The following is a 15,856-nucleotide window of genomic DNA, read 5'->3' as shown; positions in this document are numbered from 1 at the left end:
AACAATTGAAATAGTGATCTGTATTATTCATAAAGTGTTTTGTGCCGGAACAGAAATGGCACTTTCAAACGAAGTAGATAGGGTTCTATTAGCTATCGGTAGAAGAAGTAATCGAGTATCAAGTGAGCAAATGCGCCATCATGAGGAAGTGTTGAGCAAATTTATTGCAGCGGAGGATGAGGAAGATTTTCCGTTTGTCACCGACGACGATAATGATGAGGATTATGTTCCTGTTGATGACGGAGAGGTGTCTGATATTGAGAATGAGCTTGAGGTTGAAGAAGAATTGCCTGAAAACGAAGAAATTTATGAAGTTGAATGGGATGAAGTAATCGAACCAGAGCCTAGTGTCTCAAATCTTGCCAGTGGAGTGAATCGATTACTAGGTGAAAAAGCGCAATGTTACGAGTGCAAGATTGACAATATGTTTTGGAAAAAGGAACCGCCAGCACCTAGAGCACGCCATTGGAACCGATTTACCAGTACCAGCACAAGACCAGTGGGATCATCGATTTCTGCCAAATCCAGTGTCTGTTTTTCGTGACATAATGTCACCTGAAATAGGCGATATAATTCTTCGTCAAACGAATCGGAAAGCAGGAGAAATGATCAAGGCCTGGAACGAGGCTAATCCAACATGTAAACCAAAAGAGTGGAAGCCCACAGACTAAATGGAAATGTATGCTTGGTTTGGATTGCTATTATTTTCCGGTGTGTTCCACTGTAATAATATGCAAGCAAAGGATCTATGGCATTCTCGGCATTTTGATATTTATAATGCAACAATGTCGTTAGATCGATTCAAAATGTTGCTTCGGTTTGTTCGTTTTGATGGAGCTAATACTTGTTCTGAACGTATGCTGTTGAGTAAATCTGCACCAATCGACGACATTTGGACTATGATGAATCACAATCTGCAAGAAGCATATACTCCAAATGCAGCAATAACAGTAGATGAGCAACTATTTCCGTACCGTGGGCGAACTAGGTTTACGCAGTATATTCCGTCTAAGCCGGCAAAGTACGGAATAAAAATTTGGTGGGTCTGCGATTCTTCAACAAACTACGCTCTCAAGGGACAGATTTACACAGGAAAACGACCAAATGAAGAACGAGAAATTAACCAAGGTGAAAGAGTGGTACTGGATTTGGTAGAGAGGTATCGTAATTCCGGCCGAACGGTGTATTGCGATAACCTTTTCACATCACTCGAATTGGCCAAGTCTCTTATACAGAAGGAATTAGCTGTCGTAGGCACAGTGCGCCCAAATAGAAAATTTGTTCTTCTATGCTTTCCGCTGAACAAAATGACAAGGCCGTATAAAAAGATTCGACCTCTATATCAGACTTTGTTTGCTTTCCTGGATGAAAATGTATCTATGTTATCATACGTTGCCAAAGTAGACACATATGTGCTAGTATTGTCGACACAACATTACACGCAAGCCACAGAAGCTTCAAACAAATATAAACCTGCAGCTGTCTTAGACTACAATGAAAATAAGTCTGGGGTTGATACAATGGACAAAATGCTTTCTGGCTACAGTTGCAAACGCGCAACAAACCGGTGGCCATTGGCCATTTTTTTTAATATGCTTGACATTACTGGCTTGGCTTCTTATCTATATATATAAAAATGAATGCCATTTTTCGTTGAGACTTTATAACTCAAGAACGGGCTCACCTATCCAAACCAAATTTTTAGGCTTTGTTTGGACTATTCAGTAGATGGTTTGTGTTTTGAAATTTTAGCAATCGGATACCAGGGTCTCGAGAAATAGGCCAAAACGTGAACCCGGGTAACCCTAGGATGTGTTTGTACAATAAGGGTAGCAAATGGAAGCCGTTGATGATTTCTATAGTATAGAGTATTTTTCATACCATTCCGTGATTAAGGTTTCGAGATATAATCAAAAACGTGGACCCGGGTAACCCTAGGATGTGTTTGTACAATATGGGTAGCAAATAGAAGCTGCTGATGATTCTATAGTATAGAGTATTTTTGATGCCGCTCCGTGACTAGGGTCTCGAGATATCGGCCAAAATGTGGACCCCGATAACTTAAGGATGTGTTCGTACAATATGGGTAGCAAATGGGAGCTGTTGATGATTGCTATAGTATAGAGTATTTTTAATGCCCCTCCGTAACTAGGGTCTCGAGATATAGACCAAAACGTGGACCTGGATAACCCTAGGATGTGTTTGAACCACATGAGTATCCATTGTAAGTTGTTGATAAATGCTAATGAAAAGAGGACTTTTCTTTTCGCTGGGTAACTAAGGACTCCAGATATAGACCAATTAGGGACTCGCCTTCAGGTTAAGAGATTGCATTCTTATGTACTACAACCAGTTAAAATGGTATATTCAATCACATAACAATATATTCTTTTTACCTGAAGGCGAGTTCCCAATTGCAAAATCAGAAACAGAGAATCGGCCGTTGGAATGTATCAAACAACTTTTTTATTGTACTTACCTTTCTACTTACACTCATTTCGATGTGAGAATAGGCACAAAGTATTTTTATTTGAGAATGGCACATTTTGTTCGTGCTTACATTTCGTGTGAAGAGATATGTGCACGTAGACAAAAATGTTAATCAGCATGTTAAAAACAAATCAAAACAAGCCTCATTACTTATTTCGTTCATGGTAAACGTTTCAAAAATTTCACCACACATATGTTACATATTTTTTTTTATTTAACTCGTACCTAACAAGTTTTATTTAACTCGTAAACACACCAAAAACCCATTTGTTTGGTCAGATTCATCCCACTTAGCCAGCGGATTATACGTTTTCATATTAACATACATACATCAATAATAGTTTAATCATTTACTAAACAATTTGTTATCTGCTTAGCTACGCTCTTTCGCTCTGAAAATGTATGAACTTTCCTCTTAACTAGCGTACTTATTATTCCCACCTACAAACTTACTTGCATTATATTTATATCAACATGTAGGTATGTATGTAGCAGGCAGATCGACAAACAAAGTAGGCTTTGAAAAGACATCGAACTATATTACGGTGCATTTATTTTGCATAGAGAAATACATGAATATTTTGTATAGATAGGTATATAGAGCTTTGACTCTTAGTATTAAGAAAATTTAAATTTGGAGAATATATGACATTGGAGTGTAAACATCGCTGGACCTCTTTCTTTGTCCCCATTCGTTCAGTAGTGTCCGAAATTACCGCGGTGCAAAATTATTAGTTATTATAGTGTTTTTTTTTTTAAATAATTATTGAAGTTTGTGTGAATTTGTGAAAAGAAGAAATATAGCGCAAAGCGAATTTCCGAGCAAACAACGGTAAGTTTTGAAATGTTGAAGTGAATTACACGAATGCATGTGTTTCCTTATTTGAAAAAACATATGGTGTACCACTATTAATGTAAGCTTTTTTTTTAATTTAATTTATTCTTTTTTAATTGAAAGAAAAATGCCATGACCCACACGAGGAAATATAGGTCGACGAACGCGTCATGTAAATGCTACGGCATTACAAAGGCGATCACAGACTCCAGATGAACGAGCACAAGCTAATGCATCGCAGCGTGAACGTAATGCACGAAATAGATCTGTTGTACCTGAAATTATGCGTGCTGCTTTTAATTACAACAGTCAGATCAACTACAGTATGTACGGATATATTGGAATACTGGACGCAATATGTCCACATTGTGATGCGGCTAAATTTCCAGGTGAAATGCCCGGCATGTGTTGTGCTAATGGCAAAGTGAGATTGCCACCATTAAAAACTCCACCCGAACCATTGTCTTCATTAATTTTTGGGGCTTCTGAAAATTCGAAGCACATTTTGAGTCATATTCAACAATACAATTCGGCATTTCAAATGACTTCTTTTGGTGCTACTAACATTATTAGAGATAATTTTATGCCGACGTTTAAGGTAAATACTTAAACAGGTTTGTCCCAATCAATCTGAATCATAAAAGTATTCTATAGTTTTAAAAATTATTATGCAGCATATACCTAAAATTGCATACATGTTGCAGATTCAGGGCCAAATTTACCATCAAGCTTGTTCGTTATTGCCTTACCCCGATGCTGATTATCAATTTTTGCAAATTTATTTTATTGGTGATGAAAATCGTGAATTGGATCAACGTTGTGCAATTGCTTTGAATACAAGACGAGAAATTATTTGTGAGCTACAAAGGTTTTTCCATCAGCATATCGCATTAGTTCAATTGTTCAAAATTGCTCTCGATCGTATGCCATCTGATAATCACTAAATCGTAATAAGGGCTGATAGAACACCTTTTGGAGAGCAAGAAAGGCGATTCAATGCACCGACAATTGATGAGGTTGCAATTGTAATTCGTGGTGATCAGTTTCAATCGCGTGATATTATACTTCATCGTTGAAATGAGCAATTGCAAAGTGTTTCGGAACTTCATCGTAGTTACGACGCATTACAATACCCAATATTGCATTGGAAAGGTGACGATGGCTACCATATCAATATACCAATGATTGATCTACGAACAGGTAAATAATATTTTCAGTGTGTTGACATTTCATCATTTGTAGAAACTTCTTAAGTCACATTTTCCACTTATTTTCAGGTCTACATGTACAGAAAAAAGTTAGTGCCATGCATTTTTATTCTTATCGATTGATGGTTCGTCCACAAGAACAAAATTATATCTTGAGATGTCGTAAACTATATCATCAGTACATCGTTGATATGTATGCCAAAATAGAAACAGAACGTCTTAATTTTATTCGTTTCAACCAAGCAAAATTAAGATTTGAACAATATATTCATTTGCAAGATGCGATAGCGAATGATGCTAATATTAATGACATCGGACGTTTAACTATATTGCCATCTTCGTATATTGGTAGCCCACGGAATATGAACGAATATGCACAAGACGCAATGTGTTATGTACGAAAATACGGTCGACCGGATCTTTTCATTACATTTACATGTAATCCGCAGTGGGATGACATCAAAAACAATTTATTTGCAGGACAGTCGACAACCGATCGTCATGACATTACTGCGCGTGATTTTCGGCAAAAATGTAAAGCACTTATGGATTTAATTGTGAAATTATAAGTATTTGGGGAGGTGCGTTGCCATATGTACTCCATCGAATGGCAGAAAAGGGGATTGCCGCACGCACATATACTAATTTGAATGGTACATAAAATAACTCCGGATCAAATCGATAACCTTATATCAGCTGAAATTCCTAATCACACTGCTGATCCTGAGTTATTTCAAGTTGTCGTTAAAAACATGATACATGGACCGTGCGGTGAACTAAATGTGAATTCACCATGTATGATTGATGAAAAGTGTTCCAAACGATACCCAAGGCAATTTACATCAGACACAATAACGGGCAATGACGGATATCCGTTGTATCGACGTAGATCACCTAATGATAATGGCAAAACGGCAACCATTAGAATGCATAACCAGGAAGTTGAAGTTGATATTCATTGGGTGGTTCCGTATTGTCCATTATTATCGAAAATATTCAACGCTCATTTAAATGTGGAATATTGTAGTTCTGTCAAATCCATTAAATATATTTGCAAGTATGTAAATAAAGGGAGCGATATGGCTATTTTCGATGTTGCTGGTGATAATAGAAATGATGAAATTACTCAGTATCAAATGGGTCGCTATATTAGTAGCAATGAAGCTGTCTGGAAGATTATGTCGTTTCCAGTGCACGAAAGACATCCTGCGGTTGTTCACTTGGCTGTACATCTTGACAATGGCCAACGTGTTTATTTTAATGTAGCAAATTTATTGGAAAGAGCAGCGCAACCACCAGCAACTACGTTAACATCTTTTTTCAAATTAGCGAAACTGATACATTTGCGATAACATTGTTATATTCTGAAGTGCCTCAGTATTACACATGGACTGTGTCTTCGAAAAAATTTCAAAGACGTAAACAAGGAACAGCAGTTCATGGGCATCCTGTACATCCAAACAATGTTGAGTGTTTTTATTTCAGATTGTTATTAGTTAACGTGAATGGCCCAAAATCATTTCAAGAATTGAGAACAGTCAACGGTCATTTGTGTGAAACATACCGTGAAGCATGCCAACTTTTGCATTTGTTGGAGGATGATGCACATTGGGATTCAACACTTCATGATGCATCTATTTCGGCTCATCCTCAACAAATACGAATGCTGTTTGCCGTTATATTATCAACATGTATGCCATCAAATCCGCTTGAAGTATGGAACAAATATAAACATAATATTGCAGAAGATATTTTAATTCGTATGCGTCATCATGCAAGAAATCCTGATTTGTTGATAACTTTGGAAATGTACAACGAAGCTTTGATAATAATTGAAGATATGTGTCTACGGATTGCAAATAAAACATTAGTACAATTGGGTATGACCGCACCAAATCGTGACATGCATAATCTGTTTGATCGTGAATTGCAACGTGAGCAGGAATTCAATTCTAATGATTTGCGTTTATTTGTACAATCGAATATAACCAAAATGAATATTCAGCAAAAACATGTATATGACACAATCATGCAAGCTATTTCCAATAATGCAGGTGGGTTATATTTCTTGGATGCACCTGGTGGTACAGGCAAAACGTTCGTTATATCACTGATTTTAGCCACTATTCGATCGGAACAGAAAGTTGCATTGGCACTTGCATCTTCGGGAATTGATGCTACATTATTAGAAGGTGGTCGGACAGCGCACTCTGCATTAAAATTGCCATTGAATGTACAGGTGATTGAAACTCCAACTTGCAATATTTCAAGAAATTCTGCTATGACAAAAGTTCTGCGATTAACGTCAATTATTTTATGGGATGAGCGTACAATGGCGAATAAAAAATTACTAGAAGCATTTAATCGAACAATGCAAGATTAACGTGGTAACCAACAGCTTTTTGGTGGTGCTTTGATATTACTGTCAGGGGATTTTCGACAAACATTGCCTGTCATTCCTCGGTAAACTCCTGCTGATGAAATAAATGCCTGTTTGAAGTCATCAGTTCTTTGGAGATATGTACAAAAATTGACACTGAACATTAATATGTGTATTCACCTACAAAATGATCCAGCTGCCCATGAGTTTTCAAAACAATTGTTACAAATTGGTGATGGCAAAATACAAATCGACAGAACCAACGGATTGATTACTGTACCGAACAATTTTTGTACAATTACGAAATCGATAGATGAATTGATTGAATGTGTTTTCCAAATATTCTTCAGAATTACAGAAATCAAGATTGGTTGAGAGAACGCGCCATTTTAGCACCGAAGAACATTCATATCAATGCCATTAATTTTCAAATTCAAGCAAAACTACCAGGTGTAGTCACGACATATAAATCAATTGACAGTGCTATGAATCAAGATGAGGCAATGAATTATCCAACTGAATTTTTTAATTCATTAGAACCGACTGGTATGCCACCGCATTGCTTGAATCTGAAAGTGGGTTCTTTGATTATATTATTGCGAAATATTAATCCACCAAAACTATGTAATGGCACCAGATTGGCAGTGAAAAATGTATTGTCAAATTTGATTGAAGCTACGATCTTAACTGGTAAATCAAAAGGAGAAGTTTGTTTAATACCGCGTATCCCTATGATTCCAACTGATATGTCATTTGAATTCAAACGATTACAATAACCTGTGCGTTTATCATTTGCGATGTCCATCAACAAAGCTCAAGGGCAAACACTTAACGTTTGTGGTGTGAATTTGGAGGAATCACGTTTTTCACATGGCCAACTTTATGTTGCCTGTTCCAGAGTCGGTACCCCCAGCCGTTTGTTTATTCATGCTCAAAATGATAAAACTAAAAATATTGTTTATCCAAATGTTTTGGATTCAGTTTTAAAATAGCTAGCAAATAATTAAATATATATTTTTTTTTATAAATCAGTTTGATTTAATATTTCACTTTATACGTAGCGAAGCACGTACCGGGCCGCTAGTATTATATACAAGCATTTGCGACCAAGCAAGAAGTCAGACCAACGAAGGGATTTTTGGGATTTGAATCCCAATGTGCATCATCCTCCAACAAATGCAAAAGTTGGCATGCTTCATGGTATGTTTCACACAAATGACCGTTGACTGTTCTCAATTATTGAAATGATTTTGGGCCATTCACGTTAACTAATAACAATCTGAAATAAAAACACTCAACATTGTTTGGATGTACAGGATGCCCATGAACTGCTGTTCCTTGTTTACGTCTTTGAAATTTTTTCGAAGACACAGTCCATGTGTAATACTGAGGCACTTCAGAATATAACAAAGTTATCGCAAATGTATCAGTTTCGCTAATTTGAAAAAAGCTGTTAACGTAGTTGCTGGTGGTTGCGCTGCTCTTTCCAATAAATTTGCTACATTAAAATAAACACGTTGGCCATTGTCAAGATGTACAGCCACGTGAACAACCGCAGGATGCCTTTCGTGCACTGGAAACGACATAATCCTCCAGACAGCTTCATTGCTACTAATATAGCGACCCATTTGATACTGAGTAATTTCATCATTTCTATATCGCTCCCTTTATTTACATACTTGCAAATATATTTAATGGATTTGACAGAACTACAATATTCCACATTTAAATGAGCGTTGAATATTTTCGATAATAATGGACAATACGGAACCACCCAATGATTATCAACTTCAACTTCCTGGTTATGCATTCTAATGGTTGCCGTTTTGCCATTATCATTAGGTGATCTACGTCGATACAACGGATATCCGTCATTGCCCGTTATTGTGTCTGAAGTAAATTGCCTTGGGTATCGTTTGGAACACTTTTCATCAATCATACATGGTGAATTCACATTTAGTTCACCGCACGGTCCATGTATCATGTTTTTAACGACAACTTGAAATAACTCAGGATCAGCAGTGTGATTAGGAATTTCAGCTGATATAAGGTTATCGATTTGATCCGGAGTTATTTTATGTACCATTCAAATTAGTATATGTGCGTGCGGCAATCACCTTTTCTGCCATTCGATGGAGTACATATGGCAACGCACCTCCCCAAATATTTATAATTTCACAATTAAATCCATAAGTGCTTTACATTTTTGCCGAAAATCACGCGCAGTAATGTCATGACGATCGGTTGTCGACTGTCCTGCAAATAAATTGTTTTTGATGTCATCCCACTGCGGATTACATGTAAATGTAATGAAAAGATCCGGTCGACCGTATTTTCGTACATAACACATTGCGTCTTGTGCATATTCGTTCATATTCCGTGGGCTACCAATATACGAAGATGGCAATATAGTTAAACGTCCGATGTCATTAATATTAGCATCATTCGCTATCGCATCTTGCAAATGAATATATTGTTCAAATCTTAATTTTGCTTGGTTGAAGTTTCTACAAATGATGAAATGTCAACACACTGAAAATATTATTTACCTGTTCGTAGATCAATCATTGGTATATTGATATGGTAGCCATCGTCACCTTTCCAATGCAATATTGGGTATTGTAATGCGTCGTAACTACGATGAAGTTCCGAAACACTTTGCAATTGCTCATTTCAACGATGAAGTATAATATCACGCGATTGAAACTGATCACCACGAATTACAATTGCAACCTCATCAATTGTCGGTGCATTGAATCGCCTTTCTTGCTCTCCAAAAGGTGTTCTATCAGCCCTTATTACGATTTAGTGATTATCAGATGGCATACGATCGAGAGCAATTTTGAGCAATTGAACTAATGCGATATGCTGATGGAAAAACCTTTGTAGCTCACAAATAATTTCTCGTCTTGTATTCAAAGCAATTGCACAACGTTGATCCAATTCACGATTTTCATCACCAATAAAATAAATTTGCAAAAATTGATAATCAGCATCGGGGTATGGCAATAACGAACAAGCTTGATGGTAAATTTGGCCCTGAATCTGCAACATGTATGCAATTTTAGGTATATGCTGCATAATAATTTTTAAAACTATAGAATACTTTTATGATTCAGATTGATTGGGACAAACCTGTTTAAGTATTTACCTTAAACGTCGGCATAAAATTATCTCTAATAATGTTAGTAGCACCAAAAGAAGTCATTTGAAATGCCGAATTGTATTGTTGAATATGACTCAAAATGTGCTTCGAATTTTCAGAAGCCCCAAAAATTAATGAAGACAATGGTTCGGGTGGAGTTTTTAATGGTGGCAATCTCACTTTGCCATTAGCACAACACATGCCGGGCATTTCACCTGGAAATTTAGCCGCATCACAATGTGGACATATTGCGTCCATTATTCCAATATATCCGTACATACTGTAGTTGATCTGACTGTTGTAATTAAAAGCAGCACGCATAATTTCAGGTACAACAGATCTATTTCGTGCATTACGTTCACGCTGCGATGCATTAGCTTGTGCTCGTTCATCTGGAGTCTGTGATCGCCTTTGTAATGCCGTAGCATTTACATGACGCGTTCGTCGACCTATATTTCCTCGTGTGGGTCGTGGCATTTTTCTTTCAATTAAAAAAGAATAAATTAAATTAAAAAAAAAGCTTACATTAATAGTGGTACACCATATGTTTTTTCAAATAAGGAAACACATGCATTCGTGTAATTCACTTCAACATTTCAAAACTTACCGTTGTTTGCTCGGAAATTCGCTTTGCGCTATATTTCTTCTTTTCACAAATTCACACAAACTTCAATAATTATTTAAAAAAAAAACACTATAATAACTAATAATTTTGCACCGCGGTAATTTCGGACACTACTGAACGAATGGGGACAAAGAAAGAGGTCCAGCGATGTTTACACTCCAATGTCATATATTCTCCTAATTTAAATTTTCTTAATACTAAGAGTCAAAGCTCTATATACCTATCTATACAAAATATTCATGTATTTCTCTATGCAAAATAAATGCACCGTAATATAGTTCGATGTCTTTTCAAAGCCTACTTTGTTTGTCGATCTGCCTGCTACATACATACCTACATGTTGATATAAATATAATGCAAGTAAGTTTGTAGGTGGGAATAATAAGTACGCTAGTTAAGAGGAAAGTTCATACATTTTCAGAGCGAAAGAGCGTAGCTAAGTAGATAACAAATTGTTTAGTAAATGATTAAACTATTATTGATGTATGTATGTTAATATGAAAACGTATAATCCGCTGGCTAAGTGGGATGAATCTGACCAAACAAATGGGTTTTTGGTGTATTTACGAGTTAAATAAAACTTGTTAGGTACGAGTTAAATAAAAAAAATATGTAACATATGTGTGGTGAAATTTTTGAAACGTTTACCATGAAGGAAATAAGTAATGAGGCTTGTTTTGATTTGTTTTTAACATGCTGATTAACATTTTTGTCTACGTGCACATATCTCTTCACACAAAATGTAAGCACGAACAAAATGTGCCATTCTCAAATAAAAATACTTTGTGCCTATTCTCACATCGAAATGAGTGTAAGTAGAAAGGTAAGTACAATAAAAAAGTTGTTTGATACCTTCCAACGGCCGATTCTCTGTTTCTGATTTTGCAATTGGGAACTCGCCTTCAGGTAAAAAGAATATATTGTTATGTGATTGAATATACCATTTTAACTGGTTGTAGTACATAAGAATGCAATCTCTTAACCTGAAGGCGAGTTCCTAATTGGTCTATATCTGAAGTCCTTAGTTACCCAGCGAAAAGAAAAGTCCTCTTTTCATTAGCATTTATCAACAACTTAAAATGGATACTCATGTGGTTCAAACACATCCTAGGGTTATCCAGGTCCACCTTTTGGTCTATATCTCGAGACCCTAGTTACGGAGGGGCATTAAAAATACTCTATACTATAGCAATCATCAACAGCTCCCATTTGCTACCCATATTGTACGAACACATCCTTAAGTTATCGGGGTCCACATTTTGGCCGATATCTCGAGACCCTACTCACGGAGCGGCATCAAAAATACTCTATACTATAGAATCATCAGCAGCTTCTACTTGCTACCCGTATTGTACAAACACATCCTAGGGTTACCCGGGTCCACGTTTTTGATTATATCTCGAAACCTTAATCACGGAATGGTATGAAAAATACTCTATACTATAGAAATCATCAACGGCTTCCATTTGCTACCCATATTGTACAAACACATCCTAGGGTTACCCGGGTTCACGTTTTGGCCTATTTCTCGAGACTCTGATACCCGCTTCTTAAAATTTCAAAACACAAACCATCTACTGAATAGTCCAAACAAAGCCTAAAAATTTGGTTTGGATAGGTGAGCCCGTTCTTGAGTTATAAAGTCTCAACGAAAAATGGCATTCATTTTTATATATATAGATTGGCTGAACAACTGACAATCCCCCTTATGGAAACACGTGCAGCAAATCCCAGGGTATATGGTAAACCAGGAATTAAAATAGCAATGCAAAGCTTCAATGTATTTTATGTAAGTACTAGCGTACCCTCGCCCGCTTCGCTAGGCGATAAATTCAATGATTTGCTGAAAGAAAATAAAATTAATACGAAACAAAGCAAATTCTTTAATACAATTTCACTCGAACTTTATTGTAACACTTTTTGGTAGACAACGTTTTTGGTTTTTCCATCTTTCGAATAAATGAATAATGACGATGGTTTGCCTACTCGTGAGCAAGCTACATACATACAATCGTCCATGAGAAAAAATTGGGTATTCTAAATTAATACCGCACATTTGTAGAGACTGTCCTTCCGCCTTATTATTTGTTATAGCGAAGGCAAGGCGAATAGGGAACTGCAAACGTTTGAAATCGAATGGTAAATCCGTCGGAATCAGTGGAATTCTGGGTATCAAAACGTCTTCTCCTTTGTACTTCCCTTTCAAAATTGTTGCTTCGATAACGTTCCCCATTAGCTTCTTCACAGCGAGTCTGGTACCGTTGCAAAGTCGTGGTACATTAATGTTGCGCAGCATAATAATCGGTGCTCCAATTTTTAATCGTAAATTATGAGGTGGTAGGCCTGGCAAATCGAGTGAGTTTAAGAGTTCAGTTGGATAATTTACGACATCATCTTGATCAGTAATAGTGTCCATTGACTTACTTATATGCAACTATGTCACCAGGTATTCGATCCAAAATAGCTACATTTATATCATTGACGTCCTTATTTTCCCCAGGTAAAATTGCTCTTTCGCTGAGCCAATCATGGTTTTTGTAATGTTGAACTATGTTTGGAAATACACTCTGTATCAATGCCTCTTTAGACTGTGCAAAAGTGCAGAAATTGTAAGGCAATGTAATCATTCCTGTTGGATCGACAGACATTGGGCCATTTCCGATTTTCAGTAATTAGTGTGAAAATTCAGCTGCTGACGGATCGTCAGGGATCACAGGTAAGGTTTGCCTGAAATCTCCAGCCAATAAAATCATGGTACCTCCAAAGACTGGTTGGCTTCCTCGTAGATCTTTCAAAGTTCTATCAAGTGCTTCCAATGGGTTCTTGTGCGCCATAGTACACTCGTCCCATACGATGAGCTTACATACTTTAAGAACTTTGGCCATTCCAGATGTTTTCGAAATATTAGATGTTGGTGTTTCATTAACCTGCATATTCAAAGGCAACTGTAATGCAGAATGTGCTGTGCGACCGCCTTACAGTAATGTACCCGCATTCGTAAACAAACCGTTTGAACATTTCCTTTGTTCTTACAAAATGTATATCTCGTTTGACGTAAACCCAAAAACAGCTTCTGTCAAATTCTCTGAGAGGCGAATAACTGTTTTCTTGTCTGGCAAACCTTGGTCAATCTATCATCCTTGCCTCGTTTGACGTAAGCCCAAAAACAACTTCTGTCAAATTCTCTGAGAGCCGAATAACTGTTTCTTGTCTGGCAAACCTTGGTAAATCTATTATCCTTGGTCAACACACTTGTTTCTCTCACAAATGAACTGCACATAAAACACAAATCAGTAGTTCGGCGTTCGTGTATGTGTACTAAAGCATTTCTCTTCATAAAGAGCGTACAAACCTCTGTGTTTATGTTAACTCTCCGTCGAAAAAAATTTTCAACTTAGCAACACGACACAAATCGTTTCACAATAACGAGAAATTCGTATATTTATTCAAAAAAAGTTGTACACAGAAAATGAATTTTCACTAAAAACACAATTTGTACAATATTTTGATTTTTTCTTTTTTTTATATGAAGAAAATATTTAAAAACAAATTGTTTTTGCTAAAAACCTTCCCCTAGTGGATCCCTATAATATGAAAAAATAACGAATAAAATTGGCCTCGTATCGGCCCAAAAAAATGCGTACAAACGAACATCATTTCATTTTTATATATATAGATTTATACAAACATCCGAATTCGCAATGAAATATATAATTAATTTAAATAATGTATCTCTCACAGGATCCACCATCAACTTCGACGGCCCCAGCACAAAAAACTGCATCAAAGCCCGTAAGCTCACAGTACCGGCCATTGTGCAAGCTATGTACCAAACTGGATAAGTTTAAAAGAAAAACCCGATTTACTTGCCACATTTGCAAAGATGCAATGTGCTTAACTCACGGTTTAGAAACCAAAACCTATACTTGCAGCATATGTCTAGCTGCAGTAACTACGTCAACTTCATAAGCAACTTTTAAAATTTTATATTTTTATTTATTTATTTATAAATTGAATTTTTCAAATAATTTAAAAAAAACAGTAAGAAGGATGAACCTTGATAAATAAATTTCTTTTAACACTAATCAATCTGTTTTTTTATTAATCGGTATTACACTTAAATTGTACCAGCCTATAAATAAATTATGTGCTTTTTTATATATGAAATTTTTTGTTCCTTTTAAGGTTATGCAATAATATTAAATGTCCCTCTCTCACCTCTTCTTAACATTGAAAACCTTTTTACACATTTTAAAAAGCGTTTGAATTTATTGAATCCGAATTAAAACCATAGAGGTGTAATCGTTGCTTTCGGTCCTAAATCCTTAGTGGGACATAGGGCATCAAAAGGTGAATTCATAGTTAATATTATATAAGCAACAAAATACCAGAAAATACTAAAGAAACCATAACGACATTTCTACAAAAAAGTACCTTATCTTGTTACATAACCTGAAATGTACCAAAAAAGTCGTTCTCTTAACAAAAAACTCATAAATTAAATTGTACATAACTATAACACATTTAATTAAAACAAACGCACATTTTAAAGACAATTTGTCACGCATACCAAGCTCTTTAAGTAATTCAGTAAAAATTTGGTGTTTTATTTTCTTTAAATGGGCATTTTAGTGCATAAACACTACTTTTATTTAGAACAGGCTAGAAAAATGTCATGAAGAAAGAACTTAGTATCCGAGACTAAATAACAAAAAAGAATCCTAAATCAAGTTAGGAAAATGGTAATCTGGCCATACTGGTGGTAAAACGACGTAATTCATTGTCAAATTCGCTGAGAACAAAGTAACGGTACCACGATAGGCGCCATCTCATTATTCTTTCCATCATGCTGCTACTGTTTCTTCTCTCAATAACATAAATACTGCTACAGCTTCTGTTCACTCTCTCGCTCAACCCCAGTGGGAAGTATGCAAAATTAGAGAAGTAAAATTAAAAAAGGTGATGTTATTATTGGCCTGAATAGTAGCAAAGATTAAGATATATTTATTTCCAGAAGACGGCTACATTTGTCTTCTGTCTTCTGTCCCAATGTCACGGAGGAGGATATATCGTATTTCGTCTCTAAAAATGCGGGAGTCGATAAGGAAATTAGATGACCTAACATTAATTAAGAAGGTCAAATTCAAATTGGGTGTTAACGCTTCCTTGTACG

At 36.1% G+C, this 15,856-nt stretch overlaps 2 protein-coding genes across 2 annotated transcripts; one reads left to right on the top strand and one right to left on the bottom strand.

The window, feature by feature from the left end:
* Positions 1-548: 548 nt before the first annotated feature.
* On the top strand, positions 549-4,269 carry LOC128869391 (uncharacterized). Its single transcript, XM_054111940.1, has 3 exons — positions 549-639; positions 3,481-3,923; positions 4,030-4,269. The coding sequence occupies exons 1-3, from the start codon at positions 549-551 to the stop codon at positions 4,267-4,269; spliced, it is 774 nt and encodes a 257-aa protein (XP_053967915.1).
* A 5,449-nt stretch (positions 4,270-9,718) lies between these two features.
* On the bottom strand, positions 9,719-10,535 carry LOC128869388 (uncharacterized). Its single transcript, XM_054111938.1, has 2 exons — positions 10,065-10,535; positions 9,719-9,958 (listed from the first exon to the last, which is right to left on the bottom strand). The coding sequence occupies exons 1-2, from the start codon at positions 10,533-10,535 to the stop codon at positions 9,719-9,721; spliced, it is 711 nt and encodes a 236-aa protein (XP_053967913.1).
* Between the last annotated feature and the right edge of the window lie 5,321 nt (positions 10,536-15,856).

The sequence above is a fragment of the Anastrepha ludens genome, chromosome X (assembly GCF_028408465.1).
Source record: "Anastrepha ludens isolate Willacy chromosome X, idAnaLude1.1, whole genome shotgun sequence".
In the NCBI taxonomy this organism is placed as follows: Eukaryota; Metazoa; Arthropoda; class Insecta; order Diptera; family Tephritidae; genus Anastrepha; species Anastrepha ludens.
This window is presented reverse-complemented; position numbering and strand designations above follow the sequence as displayed.

What these genes read in the sequence shown, in the direction of transcription:
- LOC128869391 (XM_054111940.1), top strand. Translation starts at nt 549, where the DNA reads ATGTCACCTGAAATAGGCGATATAATTCTTCGTCAAACGAATCGGAAA. An exon ending in GAACGAGGCTAATCCAACAT is followed by an intron (nt 640 to 3,480) that starts GTAAACCAAAAG and finishes GAGGAAATATAG; the next exon opens with GTCGACGAACGCGTCATGTA. An exon ending in ATTTTATGCCGACGTTTAAG is followed by an intron (nt 3,924 to 4,029) that starts GTAAATACTTAA and finishes TACATGTTGCAG; the next exon opens with ATTCAGGGCCAAATTTACCA.
- LOC128869388 (XM_054111938.1), bottom strand. Translation starts at nt 10,535, where the DNA reads ATGCCACGACCCACACGAGGAAATATAGGTCGACGAACGCGTCATGTA. An exon ending in ATTTTATGCCGACGTTTAAG is followed by an intron (nt 9,959 to 10,064) that starts GTAAATACTTAA and finishes TACATGTTGCAG; the next exon opens with ATTCAGGGCCAAATTTACCA.